Genomic DNA, 21,092 nt, shown 5'->3' on the forward strand with positions numbered 1-21,092 from the left:
ATCTCAGCCCTCACTGAGTTGACACTGAAAGCCTTATTAGTGATAGTAGGTGCCATAGAATTTATTGTCCAGACTCAGACAATCTTGAGAGGGAAACGGACTGCCATGGATAGTAAGTTGGACAACAGGCACAGACCAGAACCATCCTGGGCAAACCACAGTGGAGGTGTGCAGCAGACCAAGAATCCGCCTGGCAGCAGACACAGCTTAGTAATTAGAAAGAGCAAGTGCTTTGGAGGTAAACAGTGCTGGGTTTGTGTCTCAGATCAGTGACTTACTGAGTGGCACCAACTATTTATCCCTTTTTGATTTTCAAGTTTCCTGGCAGTATAGGCTATGTGGAGTAACACACAGAAAGATCCAGTCCACACCTGGCACATACGTCCTGACTTAACAACGCCAATAGATTCTGCAGCTTTTAGTGAAATGACATATAATGAAACAATTTTACCATAGGCTAATTGATATAAACAAGAGTTAAGTTTCTAGAGCATTTTATCAGTTATAACCAAATGATGTTGAACAAAATGACATTATTCAAAGACCTGCTGTAAAGGCTTAACAACCATTGGTTTCTCATCCCACAACTCAATGCCAACATCCCCCCCGCCCCCCCCCACACACACATTTACTAGGTTTGGAAGCTACTCTTTAGTATCTAAAGCAATCTACCTGGATTTGCAAGAAACTTAAATTGGTCAGATTGCTACAGGAAAATTTCTACTAGAGGATAAGCAGAATAAAACCACTGAGAAAATCATAATCACTATTGCATTTATTGAGTTTACTATAAATGCTAGTTTTTTCTGTTGTTTCTTAATCCTTACAATCTCTATGAAGCAAGTTGTGTTTTTTAACCCATTTTAAAAGATTTTATTTATTTACTTATAGAAAGAGGGGAAGAGAGGGAGAAAGAGAAGGAGAGAAACATCAATGTGGGAGGGAAACATGAATCGGGTTGCCTCTTGCAGGCACCCCGACTGGGGACCAAACCCGCAACCCAGGCATGTGTCCTGACCAGAAATCGAACAGGTGACCTTTTGCTTTGCAGGACAATGCACAACCCACTGAGCCATGCCAGTCAGAGCTCAACCCACTTTAAGAATAATGAGAGTAATGCCTACATCAGGGAGTCCAGCAAATGTTTTCTGTAAGGGCCAGTAGTAAATATTTTAAGTTTTGCAGGCCATAGACATTCTGTCCCAACTATTCAAGTCTGCCAATGTAGCATGTAGCAGGAAAGAAGCCACAGATATGTAAAATAAAGGTGTATTCCAATAAAACTTTATTTATAACAACAATTAGATTTGGCTCCAGAACCAGTCTGCTGACTCCTGACCTAGAAATTTAAGAGTTCAAGCTCATCAGGCTACTGAAGTGGTTTAGCTGGGGTTTGTGCTATACCTATACACATTGTTCTGTGTCTTGGTTCACTGCCACTAGTCAGTGTTGGAGATTTTTCCATATCTCAACAGAGATACTTCATTTTTCTTCATCACTACAGAGTAATCTCTGTTATGGCTGAATCATAATTTGTTTAACTGGTCCCCTTCTGGCAGGTACTGAGATCAGTTACAATCATTTGCTATTACAAATAATGCTGCAGCAAATACCTCGGACAGAAGTCATTTTGCACATGTTGAACTGTATTGTACCTTCAGAATGGATTTAGGAGTTCCAGCCATGATATCCATATCCCAGGCTGGATGCAACATTTGGGGAAAGGACAAGAAGAGCAGGTCACAGCTGTCTGTCCCATTCCTGAGAAGCTTTCCTGAAAATCCCACCTAAGAACGTACATTTATGTATCACTGACCCAAACACAGTCCCACGGGCATGCTCAGTTGCTGTGTGGAGGGAGGCAGCGTGAGGGCTTCCCCTGGCTTCTCGTGGACATGGGCAGATAAGTACCATGTGCCACATTACTCCAAGGAGGTGGGAGTGGTCCAAGCTGTCATTTTTTGCTGTGGCTTTCTTAAGATTCCCTTCCCTCAGATGCGGATAAAGTATGAAGTATGGAGTGACCCGCAGGAGGCCAGACTCAGCCTTAGCCGTCACCCAGAATGGGTGTCCTTTTCTCCCGACCTGGAGGTGCCCTCTCTCCCCCTCCCCTCTTTCTTTACTCTAGTCCATTTTGACTAATGGCATTTCATAGAATACTGCAGATTTTTACGTGGACACTCTCTCTCCCCCCAATAAACACTTAACATTGTTAGCAACACCCTTTTTTATCACCTTAATATAGAAATGGGAAATATACTTTATGACCATATACTTTGATCAATACCAGTGACTTTCCATTTACTGATTTCACATACAAAACTCTTCACCTGAAACACCTCAAATAGGTCCATGCTTCTCGCGAACCCTAAGTGAAATCATTACAAAACATCTAAAAGGATAGAAGATGGTGATTCCAATGAAAGCCTTCTCTATCTGCCAATGAAATGGATTTGAGAGCAATTCAAGGAGCAAAACTGCAGATCTTAAAATTAATTTAATTTGGTAGGTGAGGCTGAAGGATCAGAAGGCTGGATGTTGGCCTCTAGTTTACACAGCCAGGTAGGTCTTTCTTTCTTTTAAAAAAGATTTTATTTACTTATTTTTAGAGAGGGGAAGGGAGAGAGAATAAGAGGGAAACTTCAATATATGGTTGCCTTTTGAGCGTCCCCTACTGGGGACCTGGTCCGCAACCCAGGCATGTGCCCTGACTGGGAATCAAACCAGCTACCCTTTGGTTCACAGGTCAGTGCTCAGTCCACTGAGCCACACCAGCCAGGGCCTACATCTTTCAATCCCCGGTGGCTGGCACTTTATCTGGCACAGGGCAGATGCTTAATTAATGCTTTGTGAGTGGGGGGAAAAACCCCAAAAAACCCTCTTCTTCCAAAACCAGTCAGTTCCGTTGGTATGACTTCCTTATTTTTAGCCTCTATTTTGATCATTTTCCTAATTATTCAGCCTTAAGCTCACCATTGACTCATCTCTCCTTTAGGTCCAGTATTAGGGTTCCTGAGAAAAACAGAACCAACAGGGTGTATACACATATAGGGAGAAAGGAGACTTGTAAGGAATTGGCTCACGTGATTACAGAAGCTGACAAGTCTCAAGATCTGCAAGTAGGCAAGCTGGAGACTCAGGAGAGCCGACAGTGGAGTTCCAGTCTGAAAGCTGGCAACTCCAGACCCAAGAAGAGCCAATGTTTCAGTTCAAGTCTGAAGGCAGAAAAAGACCCATGTCTCAGCTCAGCAGTCAGGCCGGAGGAATTCCTTTACTTTTGGGAGGGTCAGCTTTTTTGTTCTGTTCAGGCCCTTGACTGATTGGCTGAGGCCCATCCACATTAGGGAGGGCAATCTCCTTTACTCGGTTTACTAAGTGTTAATCTCAACCAAAAACACCCTCACAGAAAAACCCAGAATAATGTTTGAGTAAATGGGCACCCATAATCCATTCAAGTGGACACATAACATTGACCATTACTAGTCAATGTTAAGTGTCCACCTGACTGATTAGCCGAGTCCTGCTTTTCTTCTGGAGAGGTGCTTTCTAAGCAGTCAGGGTCCAGGAAGAAAAGAGAGGCACTCAAATAGGGGTAACTGAGTGGAGTTTAATGAGGAGACTGCTCAGAAAGGTGAGGGCAGGATGAAGTAAACTTAAGCTTGAGGGATGGTGAAGCCTCCAAGGTCCTACGACAGCTGGCAGCTGCTGTGACCTCCAGGTCTGATGGGGCAGGGAGGATGTGGCAGGCACCGTTCAAAGCACTTGACACACATGACCTTTTTAAAAAATTTTTACTGAGATGTAATTCACCTATCACACAACTCGCTGATTTAAGGCGTATAATTCAATGGTTTTCAGTATATTCACAGAACTGTGCAACCATTACCTCTGTCAATTTTAGAACATTATCCTGAAAAGAAACCCCGAACTCCTTAGCTATCAGCCTCCAACACCCCCATTCCCCCGGCCCTAGCCGACCCCAAATCTACTTCCTGTCTGTACGGGTTTACCTAGCCTGGACATTCATGTAAATGGAATCATAACATGTGGTCCTTTGTGATTGGCTTCTTCCACTTAGCATAATGTTTTCAGGGTCATTCATGACAACCCTCGTGCAATCATTTTACGCAAGGGAAAATTAAGGCTCAGAGAGGTTAGGTAATACCCGGTAAATGGCAGAACAAGAATTCACACCCAGGTGTTCAAGGCCATGAAGCTACGCTGCTTCTCTTCACCATAAAGACACTCACCCAGGTCCTCATCCACTGTTGAGGTGAGCACTATAGTAACGTGTGTGTGTCCCCCCACCGCCCGCCTTCTCATCTTCCCTGACCCAGTCCATGAACCCACTGCCCCATTTATATCCACTCAAGTTCTGTCTCCATCACGACCTCCTGGGCTCAGGGGACGTCAGGCCTTTTCACTTGCCCACCATCTGTTCTCTCTTCTCCTGGTGAGGGAACTCAGGCTTCCTTTGTGGAACCACCCCTGTCCCACTCTGGGCCCCTGTGGCTTGCGTGGAGTGTTTCCCCTCCACCAGTTTCAAAGCGACTATGTGACCAGGCCTGGCCAATGAGAGCCGTACAATTCCCCAGGCCACAGTTATTGGTCAGGAGCCAGGAATGTGACCTGATTAGAGAAAAAATGAGACAAGAGGTAGGAGAGGAGCATGTGCTGTGGATTCTGGGATATCAAGTTTTCTCTATCTTCTGCAGAATCTAGAGGAAGAGGCCCTCACCCTTTTTGCAGATGGAGGGGTATTAGGAGGTGATAGATGGAAGTGCTGCGGCAATTCTGCCACCACATGAGGAGGGCCACTGGGAGCCCAGTTTCAACACTGTGAAAAGCAGAGATGAGAGAGAGAAAAAGCAGCCAGGTATTTGGTTTGAGCTCCTGGATCAAACCATGCCTGAAAAAAATGACCTCCGTGTTTTTCATTTGGCAGAGCTAATACTTATGAGAAACAAAGGTGAGATATTTTGTGTCTCTTCTAAATAATATAAGGGAGAATTTCATGTTCTAAAATTCTTCTATTGCACAGCACTTAACATAATATGCTCCCTTAAAGCAGCCAAATAAGTAACTGAGATAATTAATCTTTTAATGCCCATGTTGACTTACACACACACACATACACAGAGCATCAGCAAGTGAGTGCAACAGGTGGCATCTCCGTGTAATTCTTGTTTCAATAAAGCCACGTGGAAGTTAGGCGTGGAAAACACCACACAAAGGCCGCCCCCACCCGCCCTCGCTCCGTCGCCTCATTAGAGCAGGGAGCGCTGCTGTCACCATTGTTTCCACCTGATGAAGACAACCTGGTCTGGGACATGTTTCCAGCTGTCTTGGCACCAAGTGGGCTGGAGAAAATCGGAACATGAAGCCACAACTTAGGAGAAAACAAGGCAAGGAAAGTGGGACATAATGAAAATCCTGAATCAGCCCAGAAAGCAAGACATAAAGCAGGGAAAAGCATCAATTTGGGGGTAGATTTAAAAGAAAACCCTTGTGGAATTAAACCACTAATTCTCATCAAGCCCTTGTGTGAGTTTTTAAATTATATCCATCCGTTAGACCAGCCCTATATTGCCTGCTTAAGTGGAACTGGAGGAAGCAGGAGGACCAGTAAATTTTTTTTTAATCTCAAAAGTTTAGTTTGATGTTCACGCCTAAGCAAGAATTCCAAAATTAAACATTACAAAATTCTGTATAACTGGAAATATAATTTGGATTTTTTAAAAAGAAAAGAAATATCATAAAGAGAAATTCTAAAGAAAACCCCACAACACAGCAGCTATAAATAAAAAACATTTTGAAGGAGAAGAGTTGAGACATGGTTACCGGTGAAATGTTTGTCAGATTTATGCTGGGGAGGACCGGACACTCACAACTTTGACCCTCCTTCTCCACTTCGAAATACGAAATTTCATCCAGAAGTTTCTAGGTGTATTCATATTGAGAGCAGGTAGGTGACTGTCATTATGTTTCAATTCATTTTGTTCCATTCTATGAGCCTGCATGATTTGTTTTTAGCTTTGATTTACTTATCAAATGTTGACCAAGGAACTGCTACACTCCACGCACTGGGGACAGCCCTTGACTCTGAGCTCACTGCCAGGTTGGAGAAATGGTAGGAAAGCAGGTAACAACCATGTAACACCAACGCAGGAGGCCAGAATATGCAGGGATAGGACAGAGGGTGTGTAATGATTTCGCCTAAGAGACACAGGGTTGAAAGGGCAAACAAGCTTCAGCAGAAGGGCAGAGCATATGGATCAGAAGGAGGCAGTGAGCAAGGTGAGTGCAGGAAGCAGTGCCAGCTAATGAATATGCAGTCAGCGCAGCAAGAAAATGCCTCCTCCCTCATAAGGACGCTCAAGTCAGTGGCCCAGAGTAGAACAGCCAGTTGAGCAAGCCCTCCACATCTTGCAATGTGCAAATGTAACATTCCACTCTCATCTAACAGCAAAGATCAGGGGGTGGGATTATTATGACCAGATTATCACAACGCATAGCAATTGCCTGTCCACACTCCCCAGGGCTGTCCCTACGACATTCTGGAAACGACTAGCAGCAGGGTTGGCAGTATTTTCGACTCAGGACTCTTAGGTGAGGGCGCCCTCTGGTGGCCACAGATGTCGGGAAGCCCTAGATTTAGACCTTCCTTGCCCTTGGCGTGCCCAGTAGCAATTTTTTCGTGAACCGCGATCAAAGGACCTGTCGTGTTCAGTCACAGCTCAGCAGGGCTGCCATTTCGGGAAGAAGAGGGAGGAAGCACGTCCCCCAAGGCAAGAGGGGCCCTTTAAACCTTTGAAAACATATTCAATAGGAAAGTGCTTTGTGCTCTGGCAGGGCCAGAAAGAGGTGGTTTTGAGGAAAGGTTTTTTTTGTTCCTCTCAGCTGGGAAAGGTCATGTTTTCTTCTTGGCAAATCACCTGAAACCAGGGGTCTTAAGGAGGATTTTTAGGAGTTTACGGGGTAAAAGTCCAATTTTTATCTTACTCTCCAGGAGGTATGGGATCTCCAAAAGGGTGAAGAACACCAAGGGGGTCCCTCCTCCTAAAATTCTATAGAAACTATGTTCAAATGTGGTCCCCAAAGTCTGTTATTAATAACCCAAATGTTCACTGAGAGGCGAAGAGAGGAATAAGAGGCTGGATGGCCTAGTGATAAAGTTCAAGCCTCTCCAGGACCTAGAATACTGCAAATGGCGGGGGGGGGGGGGGGACACGGGGACTGAGAGAGTTCATGTTTTACAAGGTGGTCCTGAGAGTTCAGGGGGTAAAGCAGTTAAAACAGTACTTCTTCAGTGAGGGGAAGGAGCTGGCACGGTACAGTGGCTCAGCTGTACACAGAACTGCAGCCAATTAAATGAGTGAGGCGGATCTACAGGCATCAGCTTGGACGGATGGCCAAGTAGGTCACTGAAAGAAAAAGGCAAACTGCAGGTCAAGATGCACAGTATCATTCCATTTGGGGAACAATACAAACCCAAATGCGTACATATACGGATAAAAAGTTTTTTTTAAAGTCTAGAAATGTACAAAATGAATTCTTATAATGGTTTTACTTCTAGGAAATAAGTTTGGAAGGGGTGCTTTCTTTTCTATTTTACTTATGTGCAGTTCGTATTGTTTTGATTTTGTGGCAAACATTACTTTTGGAAGGGATAAGAAGAAAAAAAAACATACTGTCTTACGTGGCAGATTGCTAATAGGTAATCACAAAGTAAGGCAGCTGGTCAGTTTCCTGTTCATCAACAAGCGGTCTGCAGGGAGATTCACTGGTCACTGCTAATACACTTTAGCATGTTGGAGTATTTTACAAATGTGCATACATGATTACAAAGAAAAATTTTATTTTTTGAAACAGGGCAACTTAATTTTGCATTTAATCTAAGAAAAATTTGCAGAGCATCAGACACTGTATTAAGCTCTGAAGATACACAAAAAAACTAAGTTGGTCTCTGCCTTCCAGTTCATGGCCTAGTTCAGTGCTTCTCAAATTTTACTGTGCCCCAAATCATGTGCAAGTGTTGTATATTGGTTATCTATTGCTTTATAGCATATCAGTCCAAAACTTGGCAGCTGAAAATAAACATTTATTATCTAGCATAGTTGCTGAGAGTGAGGAATTCAGGACTGACTTAGCTGGGTGATTCTGGCTCTGGGTCTCTCATGAGGTCACCTGAAGGCTTGACTGGGGCTGATGGAGTCACTTCCAAGATGTTGCAGAGACACAGCTATAGGCAGGAGGCCTCAGTTCTTGGCCATGTGACCCTCTCCACAGAGTAAGTGCCTAAGTGTCCTCATCACATGGCGGCTGGCTCCCCCCAGAGTGAGTGATCCTGGAGAGAAGGGTAAAAACGGCCATGTCTTTTATGACCTACCAGCCTTGAAGTATACTCCATCATTTCCACTATATTGTCTGTTAGAAACAAGTCATTAAGGACAGCCCACACTCGAAACAAGGAGAATCAGGTTCCACTAAACAGAGGAGTATTGAGGAATTTGTGGACATACTTTTAAACCACGACATCTTGTTAAAATGCACATTCTGAATTAGTAGGTCTGGGGAGGAGCCAAAAGTTCTGCATTTCCCACATGCTCACAATTGATGCCTCTGTTGGTCCATGGACCACACTTTGAGTAGAGGGGGAATCATACATGCAAAGAACGACAGCTCAGATCATTTGGAACCATACTGCCTGTAAGAATAATATCCTTTGTCATGCTGGCATCATCTTTGGATCGTGTCCAATTTTTAAATCACATTTCCCCTGAAAGGTCAGAGCAGTAAAGTAAGGAAAAGGAAAGATTACCTTGTTAATACGCTAGGACAAGCTGTAATGAAATCAAATACAATCAAAAGGGGATTCAAAAAATCTGTTCTTGTTTTGGAAGCTCTCAGAAGCATAAAACACCAGCCATCAATTCTGAAGGGGACAAGCAGCAACAAACCTGGCCTTTTAATAAGGATTGTACAAAGTGCCTTTATTTGCCTCAGATTCCTGACTGCAGTACAATTCGCTTTGATTCCAGAGGGCAACAGATACCACCAGCATCTCATAGATCGAGGCTTCTATATGCACCACAGGCTTGAAGGATGGTACATTAAAGAAAGTTTCCCCATTTAAAAGCCTGGATCAAAACTGCTTTCAGATACCACGTAAAACTATAAATCCTGTATTGTTTTATTGCTGTGATTCACATGCCATAAAATTCACTTTAAAGTGTATGATTCAGTGGTTTTTAGTGGTCACAAGGTTGTACAACTATCACCACCATCTAATTCTAGAACATTCGTGACCCCCCCAAGAAACTCTGTATCCATTAGCAGTTACTCCCCAAATCCTTGCAGCCCTAGCCAACCATGTCTATTTTTGTTCTCTTTGGATTTGCCTATTCTGGACATTTCATATAAACGGGATCATACAATATGTGGCCTTTTTGTGTCTGGCTTCTTTCACTTAGTGTAATTTTTAAATTATTATTTGTGGTAAAATATACATTATAAAATTTACCATTTTAACCATTATGTGTAGAGTTCAATGGCATTAAGGACAATAATGGCATTATTGTGTCCTTATCCATATCCAGAACTATTTTTATCTTTCCATAGTGAAACTTTGTATTCAAGCATCATATTTTTAAGGTCCATCAATGTTATAGCATGTATCAGTACTTCATTCCTTTTTATGACTAAATAACATTCCATTGTACTCCACATTTTGGCTATCCATTCATCAGATGATAGATGTTTGGGTTGTTTCCACTTTTTGGCTATTATGAATAATGTTGCTATGAATATTGATGTACAAATATTTGTTTGAACATGTTTTCATTCCTTTTGGGTTTAGGGAGAGGGGTTACTGTATCATACAGTTAATTCCATGTTTAACTGAGGAACTGTAAGGCTGTCTTCCAAAGAGGCTGCAACATTTTATATTCTTTGTACCAACAGTGTACAAAGATTCTAATTTCTCACAGCCTCAGCAATGCTTATTTTCATTTTGATTTATTGTCCTTTTGATTATAGCTATTATAGTGGTGCAGTTTTCTCTGATGACTAATGATGTTGAGCATCTTTTTAACTGTTTATTGACCATTTGTACATCTTCTCTGGAGACCTGTCTATTCAAACCCTTTGCCTGTTTTTAATTGGGCTATTTGTCTTACTGTTGAATTGTAAGAATTCTTTTTTTAAAAAAAGATTTTATTTATTTTGAGAGAGAAGGGAGGGGAAAAAAGGGAGAGAAACATCATTCAGTTGCTCCTCACGGGCACTCCAACAAGGAACTGCCCCGCAACCCAGGCATGTTCCCTGACTGGGAATCGAGCCAGGAGCCTTTCTCTTTGCAGGATGACATCCAGCCAACTCAGCCACACCAGTCAGGGCTAAATTGTAAGAATTCTTCACATAGTTTAGATACAAATCCCTTATAAGACATATGACTTGCAAATATTCTCTCCTACTGTGGGTATCTTTCCACTTTCTTGACGGTGTTCTTCAAAGCACAAAAGTTTTTATTTTGATGAAGGTCAATTTACCTATTTTTACAATTTTGCTGCATGTGCTTTTGGAGTCATATCTAAGAAACTGCTGCATAATCCTAGGTCACGTAGAGATTTACTCCTATGTTTTCTCCTAAGAGCTAAACTTTTAGCATTAATATTTAGATTTTTGGTTTGAGTTAATTTTTGTATATGTTATGACATAAGGAGTCTAAACTCATTCTTTTATATGTGGATATCCAGCCTGTTAATTTTTGTTTTGTTTTTAATCATCAGCAAGAAGCATACAGAATGGCCTTCCTTTGGTTTTCTGGTAGCATCTCTTCCCTTTTTTTCTTCCCTTCATCCATACCCCCTCCACTTCTGCCAAGCTGAAAGATTTTGAGTTTTACAGCAAAAGAATTTATACAGACCAGGGGCCCAGGGGCCCAGGGGCTCAGCCCAGACAGGTAGCATCCTTTCAATTAAATTTCCACGGAAGACTACCAGGGGTAGTCTTCAACTATGTGAAAATGACTTCTAATATGGGAGTGTGATTTCTTTATTCATTCCCATCAAGAACTATTTATTGAGTACCTATTACGGCTCAGTGATTAAAACAAGGATTCTTGCCCTCAAGAGCTTACGTTCTTGCAAGAAAAAACAGACAAGAAACATAACAAGTACATTATGTAATATGCTAGATGGTGTAAGTGCCATGGCAGGCGAAGGGCGCGGAGCAGGGCAGCAGTGCATGCCGTGGGGTAAAGTTCGAAATTTTGAAAAAGGTGGTCCTTTTAAAAGGTAACATTTAAGCCAAACCTTAGGAGTTGATGAGAAATTTGACCATATGGATATCTAGGAAAGAGCATTCCAGGCAGAGGGACAGCGATTGCAAAGACCACATGGCAGGAGCATGTCTGGCATTTCTGAGGAACTGCAAGGAGGCCCGTGTGGCTGGAGCAGAGAGCAGAAGGGGGAAGAGATCACAGAGGGCCAGACCATGTAGGGTCTTGTAAACCACTTTAGGGACTTTGACTTTTATCCTGAGGGAATGAGGGAATGCCAAGGGCGGGCGGTGTGGAGAGGGGGGCGGTTCTGAGCTTAGCAGTACCGTGGTCTGGCTGATGGTTCAAAGGATCACTTACCTGCAGGTTGAGAATGATTTCTGGGAGGACAAGGGTAAGGTGGGAGAAATCATTAGGAGGCTTCTACAACAACCTGGGTGAGAGATGAGGGTTGCGGGGCTCTGAGTAGAAGTACTAAAGGCAACGAAAAGGACTTGGCAGAGCCCACAGGATGGCCTGATCAATTAGATGGGACTATAATAAAGGTGAGTGTCAAAGGTGACTCCAGAAGGTTTTGGCCTGAGAACCAGAAAGATTGAGTTGCCATCAACTGTGATGGGGAAGCAGGACTCGGGGGAGGAGGGGCCGAGTTCAGCTTGGGACAGGTGGAGCCTAAGATTCTCTTCAACTTCCAAGTGGAGGGGTCAGGTAGGAAGCGGGCTATTTGAAAATGAGAAATCTGGGGTAGAGATACATATGTGAAGGAAGCAGCCACAAGGTGGGATGAGATACCAAAAGGTGATAAGCAGGCAGGGCCAAAAACCTCGGCCTGGGACCCCTGGCATCAAGAGCGCCTGAGGAGCAGCCTACGAGGCCGCTTTCATAGCAGTTTTGCAGCTGCTTAAGAACGTCTTGATCATTTCCTCACTTTCTCTTTTCCTTTTTCCTTCTTTCATTCCTTCTTGTTTCCCTCTAAATGGGCACCTACAACGTATCAAGGACTGGAAAAGACTGTCCTCAAGAAACTCATGGTCTTATATAGGAAAGACATAAAATGAACATTTATAAAATAATGTAGACATGAGGCAGTCACTGTAGGAACTAGGCTTTCCAGTTGTTAACCAACTGCACTAAATAAACTACACTACAGGTGTCTGACTGTCACCTAGCACTAAAGAGCTGGGGATCTCAAATTGTCTTTGACCCTTCTCTCCCATGTTTAATTTATTGCAAATGATTATCAGAGGATTAATCTACTTAATTACATAAAACTAAACTCACTCTTGGGTTAGGAAAAGAGCAGCTGACTAATCCACAGTATGCAGGTGTCCACTGTCCTTCGAAACCGGACCCCGGGAGACACGTCATGCCCGTCATGCAGTGCTGAATGAACCCAGGATGCCGGTGGAAGGCAATGTTTTAGTAATTCTGGTGATGTAATTCTTCATCACAAAAGTTTAGAGTCTAGGCCAGGGGTCCCCAGTCTGGACTCACACTAGAATTACCTGGAAGCTTTGGAAACTATTCACATCCTGGGCCCCACTCTAATTTAGAATTTTTGGTTTACCATCGAAAATTTTAAAAAGCCCCTCAGGACATTCTAAGGTGCAACCAGAGAGGAGAATCACTAAGCTAGGTTTTTTATAAATTACTTAAAAACTTGCAAATCATAAAAGATCTCAACACAGTATGAAAAGTTCAATCTTTTGGTAAGAGACCTAAAGAAAATTATTATAATGAAACTTCACAAACAATCCACAACTTAGTATATTCTCTAATGGAGGGAGCCCACCTTCAATCCACAATTCAAAATAGAAACAACTCACAGTCTTTCTCTCACCTGATGAACTTGAGTCTTTCTTTGTCAAACTCAAACACCCTTGTATTTTCAATTTCCTTTTTTTACCAGTAACCTCAAATTTTTTCTTTAGATTTCTGTCACTTTTGTAATGATTTATTTTTGCTGTTGAAGGAAAAAAATAGCTATAGACCAAACAATGACCACCTTTGCTGTAATCTGAATGCACCTGGTGAACTGTCAGCCTTACAGCAGACACAGGAAAAAAAGAAAACAACACTGGAGAGTTTTATTAATTTAAAACAAAAAACAAAAAAACTCTTACAGTTATTAATGAAATTCATGTAACAATAATGTAACTGTGAAACTAGCATAAACTGGCCTGTTCTGTTCCTAATGAGATACTAAGTTGTTTTTCATGGACAGCAGAATAATGCTGCACAATGTACTCAGACAGTGGGATAAGTGCACTAGAGAAAGAATTTACCCCTGAATAATCTTTCAAAGCCACTAGGTCAAAGTCCACTGTGGACAACATATAAACTCCCAACACCAAATTCAGACATTCGATGTATGAAAAGCTGTGATTCCCAAGCACCTGCGCACAAGGCTCTCATTATGTTGAATCAATGTTAACTATAAATATATACAACTTCCCCCACTTCTTCTTTTAAATGTAGCCCAAAATCCCTCAGTAGGGAGAGATTTGAGCCTTGCCTCCTGTCTCACTGCTAGTGGACCTTGCAATTAAAGCCTTGTCTTTTTCAAAAGACAATGTCATAGTATTACCTTCCATGCGTGTGGGGCAGTAAGCTCTTGCACAGTAATAACTGCTACATTCCCTTTTCTGCCCATATCACTTGTTAAATTACTATCATCTTTATACACAAGGTAGAGTAGACATACCTTAAAATCTTTCTGATAAATATATTGCCACACTGCATCCAGCCTGGATAACCCTCTTCAAAACAGCATATGCTGGAGCCTGTTAAAGACAACGATAAACAAGCAAAAGAAATATGTTCTATGTTCACTTTTAGTGGTGAGATACAGGCATGGCAGGTTTGAGATATCTTTGGATAAGAAATAAGACCTAAGAAACAAGTCATTTTAATTTGAAAAATAAAAATCCCTATTCAAAGAATAGAATGCTTCTGCTATTGCCAAAGCGTGGAGTCATCTGGTTTCTCACTGGAAAGGGAAAAGGAGCTGATAGGGAAAAAGGTTAAGGGCGGAAAGCAAGGACCAAGACTCCCAGTTGGAAGCTTGCTCTTTGTCAAGGCGGTGTGCTGGTTTTCTTTCTTTGGCGGTGACTGTGAAATCTATTTTCTGGGAACAGAAACCTTCCCACCCCTCAGCCTTTACACAGGTGCCCAAAGCACCACATGCAGACAGTAAAGGTAAGGTCCTCACCAGTTCTGCGTCATGTTCAAGGCCGATGTCATGGTGCTCAAGCTCTTCATCCCTAAATTTCTTTATCACCTGGTTAAAAAAAAGAAGAAATTGAAACAAGTCAGCATTCTAACTCTCCCGGTGTTCTGTCTTATTCCAAAGGGTAAAGACCCGTATTATTACCTAAGACAAGGGTAGGTAAACTTGTCCTATGAAGAGAAAGAGTCAATACTTTAAGCGTTGTACAGTCCCTATCACAGCTACTCAACTCTGACCTCGTAGAGGGGACAGCAGCCAAACACATGTAAACAAATGGGTATAGCTGAATTCCAATAAAACTTTATTTACAGAAGCAGGTGATTGGTCACAGGCCATAGTTTATCAAACTGATTTAGGCTTTTAAAAAAGCCTGGCCTGTATCTGTTCCCTTATCTGCTATAGAAAATTACCTGAGGGCATCTTTCAGTTCATTTACCTGAAAGGTTCCCGCTAGCTGCATTTGCTCAGGATCTACCACAAATCTGGAAAGGGAGAGAATACAGGCCCTGGCTCAGAAGACAAATGTTTCTGACCTCTGCCTAGTCACGTGACCAGGGCACGCAGCTTCAGCTCTGTGCCTTAGTTTCCATGCCTTTGAACTGAGGCGCTGACCTAGATTTCTAAGGTCCCATCATTCCCTAACATTCTTTTTTTGGTCTTCTCACCAAACTGCATGTCCGCCCCTTTCCCCCTTATCAGCCCCTTTTCAGAGTACAGTCAAATACCTGCAGCAGCTCATTGTATTTTTCAGGATCCTCCTCCATCAATGTCCTGATCTGGTTGTTGTAGTGATGCGCTATGGACTCTTCCACAGCCACAGTGCAGGCCATCGCCCCCTCCTTCCCAAGCAGGGCAGTTCCCGCACCTGGAATTGTCAAATGCAGAGCAGTCTCAGGTTTAAAACCTTTGTCAGGAGATATTATCTGGCAGCAACTGAAGTAGCCTAGCTGTGTTTGTTGTATCTATTTTTACTGTGTCTTTTATTTATAAAACTACTGATTTTAAGAGTCTGTCTTAAATAAGTTTAAGCAAAGAAAAGTCAGCCAATTTAACTTTAGAAAAATACTAAGTGAATAAAAAAAAGGATGCAGGAGGACACAGCAAAACTTGTGAAGCGGTACTTAAGGGATATGACCATCCTAGACCTCTCAGCTCCCATAAGCCCTCCGGACAGACACACACCCAGTGCAAACCCCACCACATTCCAAAAGGGCATCAGAATCGTCGGCCGGACCCTGAATGCAACCATCAATTCATTGAACTTTTTCAAGTGGTCCTTTTCTTGATCCCACATTTTCTGCAAGAAATGTAACAATAAAGACATGTAAGCATTCTATACACGCCACTGCCCACTGAATCCCAAAGAAGCTACATGCCCTGTCTGTGAGCCATGATTCTGACAGAAGCACCTCAGACCTACAAAATGCCTATTAAAGGAAGAGGGTCCACACTCATGAGAAATATGATATTTAGCTCATTTCAAAATTAGGAGGGCAGAATATTAGCTATCATGTACTTTCCTTCCAGGTTGCTAGCATGTAAGTATCATTTACATCAAAGGAGAAGGGGGGAATCACAATAACAGCTAACACCAGCACTTCCCAAGTGCCGGGCGCTGTCAAATAGTTTTACACAGGCAACTCTCTTAAGCTGCACAACTGCTTTGTGAAGGACAAACCGTGTTCCCCATGATACAGATAAAGTGAGGCACAGAGAGGCTAAGTAACTTGCCTGAGCACTCAGAAAAGGCAACTTAACTTGTGCTGAGTGTCTGTTACAGGCCAGGCATGGTCTCAGCTGCTGTGTACCAGCCCCCTTATTCCTCCCCAAAACCCAGTGAGATAGCTGTTATCAGCCCATTTTGCAGATGTGGAAATGAAGACCCAGAGATTATGTCCCTTCTCCAAGGTCACAGAAGTAGGAGGTGGGAGAGTTGGAATGTGAAACTGGGTCTGTGTGATTATAAAGCCCAGGTCTGTTCCTTTGCTTCTCAGCATAAAATATCTCCACTGGACTCCACTGAGGGCAGGAGGCAAGCTCTCGGCAACTGACACTTTTACCCAATGTAATTCCCAACCCCATTTTCACTATCAACCACCCTCACATGAAAAGTTAATACTATAGATATACCATATATCTGCCCGTCTGTATTCTACACATAAAAAGAATAGTATACTTTTCACTCATCCCTCCCCAGTATCCAACTTCACTTGTTTGGGGACAAAGCGTACATCCCCTGAGAATGCATGAATTAATGTGATTTATTACTTGAAGGTCTTTGGGTCCCCACCCCTGTAAGCCCTGTTCAGTAGACCAGGCTGAAAGAGATAAAGCTGCACCCACCTGAATGACTGGCCCGACACTTGTGCGACCCAGGACGGCCATCTGTCCTGCATAGATGCGGTTTGCTCCATATTCACCTGCGTGATCCACCCGGATAATTCGATCCACTGTTGCCCGATTGATACTGTCTAAAGTCATCCCTGAGCTGCAAAATCTGACACTGATTCTTCTTCCATAAGCTGCAATGCAAGTGTTTAGTCTTCATTACTCTTAAGGAAAACTGAGATGTTTCCTTTTACAGACAAAAAAAAGGGGCACCTTAGAACAAATGAGTTCCCCGCAGGCTGACATGCCCTTAAGTATATTGTTTATCCTGTAGTGTTTTGGTTTTTTTTTTTAAATTAGTTACCTACACTTGAAACAGAAGATTTTAGCTAAATACTGTATCTGGATTTCTGTGTTAAGGGTATGAAGATCTGGAAATTCTGGGCCCTTCTTCTCCCTAGGTAGTTCACGCAGCAGCTGGCTCTAGATCTAGGCACGGTTCTCCCACTCACCGTCCCTCCTGGCCTGCTTCGTTCCCAATCCCGGCTACACAGAACCTTCTAGGGAGCTTTCAAAACCATAAATTCTCCTCCCCAGTCGATTTCTGGGAGAGGGGCATGGATATTTTTTAAACGCTCTGTGCACGAATAATCTCTGCAGCCAAGGTTGAGAACCATAGATTTAAGTTCTCTTAAAACACCCGCATGCATGGGTATCTTATTTTGAAAAGTAAGCCTTAGAACTTATCTTTCATCGCATTATGGTACATAACCAATTCAACTGAATTATTCTTGTCTTCAAAATGCAATTTCTTCAGGACAGATTAGATTTTGTTTTTCTCCTAATTAGCAAAATTTGCGAGTGGTAACACCTGGATTGTATTCTCTGAGCCTTGTTTGAAGGCATGCAAAAAGTTTTTTTCATTAAGAAAAGGGTTTTGTAATGTGTTTAGGTGTGTACACTGTTTTACACCATTTTGCAGATATGGAAATAGAGACCTGCAGAGACTATTTCGTTTGTAACATGAACTTTGATATTATCATGAGATGTGTTCCAAGGATTACGTATGACAATCATGTCTTTAATAGACACTTTTCACTTAGGCTAACCTCAACACCAGAAAATGTGTGGAAATTTTCATTTTGGGTACATCTGTAGTTTTTCATTAAAAAGGCTTGAGTGCTGCTAAATGAAGTCAGTCAGTAGATGAAAGAAAAATATCCTATGATCTCACTTATAAGAGGTATCTAATGAACAAAATTTACTAATGAGCAAAACAGAACCAGAGGCACGGAATCATGGAACAGACTGACAGCTGTAAGGGGGGAGGGGAGAGGCGGGGACTGACTGAAAGAAGGTGAAGGAATTAGTCAAAGGACATACATGAAGGACCCATGGACATGGACAAAGGTGTGGGGATTGACTACGGAAGCAGGGGGCGGGCTGTGCAGAGGGGGAAAAGGGGAAAAAATAGGACATCTCTAATAGCACAACCAATAAAACATCAAAAATGGAAAAAAAAAAAAAAAGCCTTGCATGCTTTGGACACAAGGTGATGGGGGTAGGCCTACTGGCATTTGGGGTTGTTCTACATTGGAACTTATCGGTCAAGTGGAGTTTAAAATGCCTCACTCTGCACAAAGGACTGTGGACACGGAGGTGTGAAGTGTGGTGATCCAGCTTTGATCGTACAACACGCTCCATCTCACTCAGCATATCTGACTCACGAAACTGGATTCCAGTTCCTGGACTCCAAATTCTACCAAGTATAATGTACCATTCAGTTCTGTGCCTTCAGACAATGGGTCACTGTCATCCATGGCCATGTTTTTACGTGGAGAACAATCTGAGACATTGACAAAGTCAAGGTAGCCTCTTGCAAGTTTTGCCTCCTAGTTCAAGGACTAGCGCTTCCATCAATCTCACGTCCTTACAGAAAGGTGGGGCCCAAGAATTGAAAGGGAAAATGATGAGCTGGCACTATTTCTTTAAATAATCTTGTTTGCTTGTTCTTTTGTTTGTTACTCTCAACCCAAAACATGTCAATGGGAAAGAATGTTAAAGACAACATAGCACTCATTAAAAAAAAAACACAAACCTTTAGTGAAAAATACAAGGGGCTGAGTACACAGGATGAGTTCAAACACACACGACTTTTGATGGGCAGGATTATATTTATAGTAAAAACATACGAGACTGTTCTCTAGCACTATACCACCTTTCCAGATTCGGGCACCTAATAAATGATTTGGGGTGCGGGGTAATGTAGAGTTTTGAGTATCACATTTGCCACTTCTATTTTTTCACAATTTCTTATGGAGGGACCACAGAAAAGGCACAGAGTGGGAGTCAGAAAATGTGCCTTATCTCAAAAGCTAACTTTGGACAAATCAGAATTGCCATTCCTTACATAAAAAATTGGTAGTAACCAGGCTATTTCCTTTTTAAAGGAAAACATAGAATAATAAAACCTTTCTTACTGAGTTATCACAAAGATAAATGATATAGAGAGCAAAGTAACTTTATAAATGAAAAAGAAATGATTCTTATTCTGTTATACTCACTGACTTAACAAAGCATTAAAATTCACGTTCAACAATCCTGTGAGTTTTGCCTATACTGTGACATACTTTAACAAATAAACTTGAGGGCCAATGCTAGCAGCTCTCAAATGTCTCATTGTATATTTGTATTTTCCAAAGTGTGAAACATATAACAATGATGTCACCTACAAGATTTTAAGTGGTATACAAGGATATCTTAAGTGGTTTATGAACATACATTGAATAACACCCATGTAGTAAGAGTTATTCTCTTTCATTCCTTTTGATTTAATCAATGAGGCTGACTGGTATGTTTAGAGCTGACAGATTTTGAACACCTTCCTAACACTTGTTAATTTCTTTTTTTTTTTCTTCTTACCAGAAAAAGAAAAGATGGTCTTGGCTCAAGCCTTGATAGGCAACAATATCTTACAATTTAATAACTTTTTGTTTTCAGTGTATTGATTTTTGATGATTACTCTATTTAGGGTAGGCAATGCTGGTCTTCTGTTTACCGTAAAGATTTAGTTTCCCTTAAGTTGTTTAACTTAAAAATGGAACACGGTTAGGGGAAAAACATTTAATAATCAAAAGCATATACAAGTGGTATTGCTGTAAGGCAAAATCCTGAAAGTGGTACATAAACGAATTGAGAAAATGACGTCACAATTTCCTGAGGCACCTCAGATGAACCGAGCAAAGGAGCAGCAGCCAGGACCCAAACCCAAGTTTCCCTACTCAAAACGCGATGTTCCCTCCACTACCGTGGTGTTTTTCAAAATTTCTAATGTATACAACTCATTCCAAGGGCTTGTTAAAATACTAAAGGCAGACACAGAGACCCAGTAGATCAGTGGAGGACCTGACAACCTGCATTTCTAACAAGCTCGGGGGTGGAGATTGGGGAACGCAGATACTGTTCGCGTGACTACCGTGCCTGCCAAGACCCTCAGCGAAGGCAACGATGACACCCCCGAGGCACTCAACTTTCAAAGGCGTCAACTGTCCTCAGCCGGGAACTCCGACCATATATGCAGTGACGTGAAGGCATGAGTGTGCAACTCCCAACGCATCAACCCCGAGTGGCTACCCCAGAGAATCTTGCATAAAACCATCCCAGCCTCGCCCCGCAATCCCGCGGCGTTCAGCTGGGCCAACCTAGCCGCGAGTGCCCCAGCGTTTCAAGTCTCGCAGTCGCACGCGGTCGCAGCCCTGTGACGTACGTAAACGCCTTCCCCGTGACCTCTCCGTCCCAAACCCCAGGGGAAAATACCCTGGCTTGCCCGGCCAGCGCAGTACCACGGCCGCGCTCCCCTTTTACCTGGGAGGTGCCGCGGGGCGCCCGTGCGTAGCCGCCCCAGGAAGCAAGACGCCATCAACCCGGCACAGCTCATTGCCGCGACAACAAAGTACTCCTTTGGGCGACGTTGAGCCAAACCTGCCCTTGGCTCATACTGATGACGCAAGGCAGACGTAAGGACGACACAGCCCGTATTCGTAGTTGTGGAAATGCCCCTGTTTCCATTCTATTGGTTGAAAATCGCAAATGAAAAGATTCTATTGGATGCGGTCACTATTAATCACTTAGGATTTCCACAGCGGAGAGCCTTGGGTTGCTTTCGAAGTGAGGCTACTAAATTGCTCTTTCAAAATTCCCGACAGTGTAAAGTTTTTTAAAAAAATTGCAGTTTTTATTTTAAATTATAGTCGA

The 21,092-nt window shown here is 42.5% G+C and overlaps 1 protein-coding gene across 6 annotated transcripts in view; it reads right to left on the reverse strand.

Annotated features, from left to right (window-relative positions):
• The window catches only part of COQ7 (coenzyme Q7, hydroxylase), a 49,312-nt gene extending 28,468 nt beyond the window's left edge, over positions 1 to 20,844 (reverse strand). For 4 of the 6 annotated variants that reach the window (XM_054589642.1, XM_054589640.1, XM_054589637.1 and 1 more), the window contains exons 1-6: positions 20,703 to 20,844; positions 16,854 to 17,032; positions 15,693 to 15,807; positions 15,236 to 15,375; positions 14,493 to 14,561; positions 13,986 to 14,064 (exon numbers count right to left, since the gene is read on the reverse strand). In XM_054589642.1, coding sequence (XP_054445617.1) covers positions 13,987 to 14,064; positions 14,493 to 14,561; positions 15,236 to 15,375; positions 15,693 to 15,807; positions 16,854 to 17,032; positions 20,703 to 20,775 — 654 coding nt within the window. In that variant the 5' untranslated portion in view covers positions 20,776 to 20,844 and the 3' untranslated portion in view covers position 13,986. Of the gene's footprint in view, positions 1 to 7,315; positions 7,425 to 7,863; positions 8,348 to 13,985; positions 14,065 to 14,492; positions 14,562 to 15,235; positions 15,376 to 15,692; positions 15,808 to 16,853; positions 17,033 to 20,702 lie in introns of those variants that run through there. The other 2 variants (XM_054589641.1, XM_054589639.1) reach the window with 2 other exon arrangements.
• Between the last annotated feature and the right edge of the window lie 248 nt (positions 20,845 to 21,092).

This window comes from Pteronotus mesoamericanus, unplaced genomic scaffold, assembly GCF_021234165.1.
Source record: "Pteronotus mesoamericanus isolate MK-2021 breed Mesoamerican mustached bat unplaced genomic scaffold, CSHL_Meso_final scaffold_167, whole genome shotgun sequence".
NCBI classification, from domain to species: domain Eukaryota; kingdom Metazoa; phylum Chordata; class Mammalia; order Chiroptera; family Mormoopidae; genus Pteronotus; species Pteronotus mesoamericanus.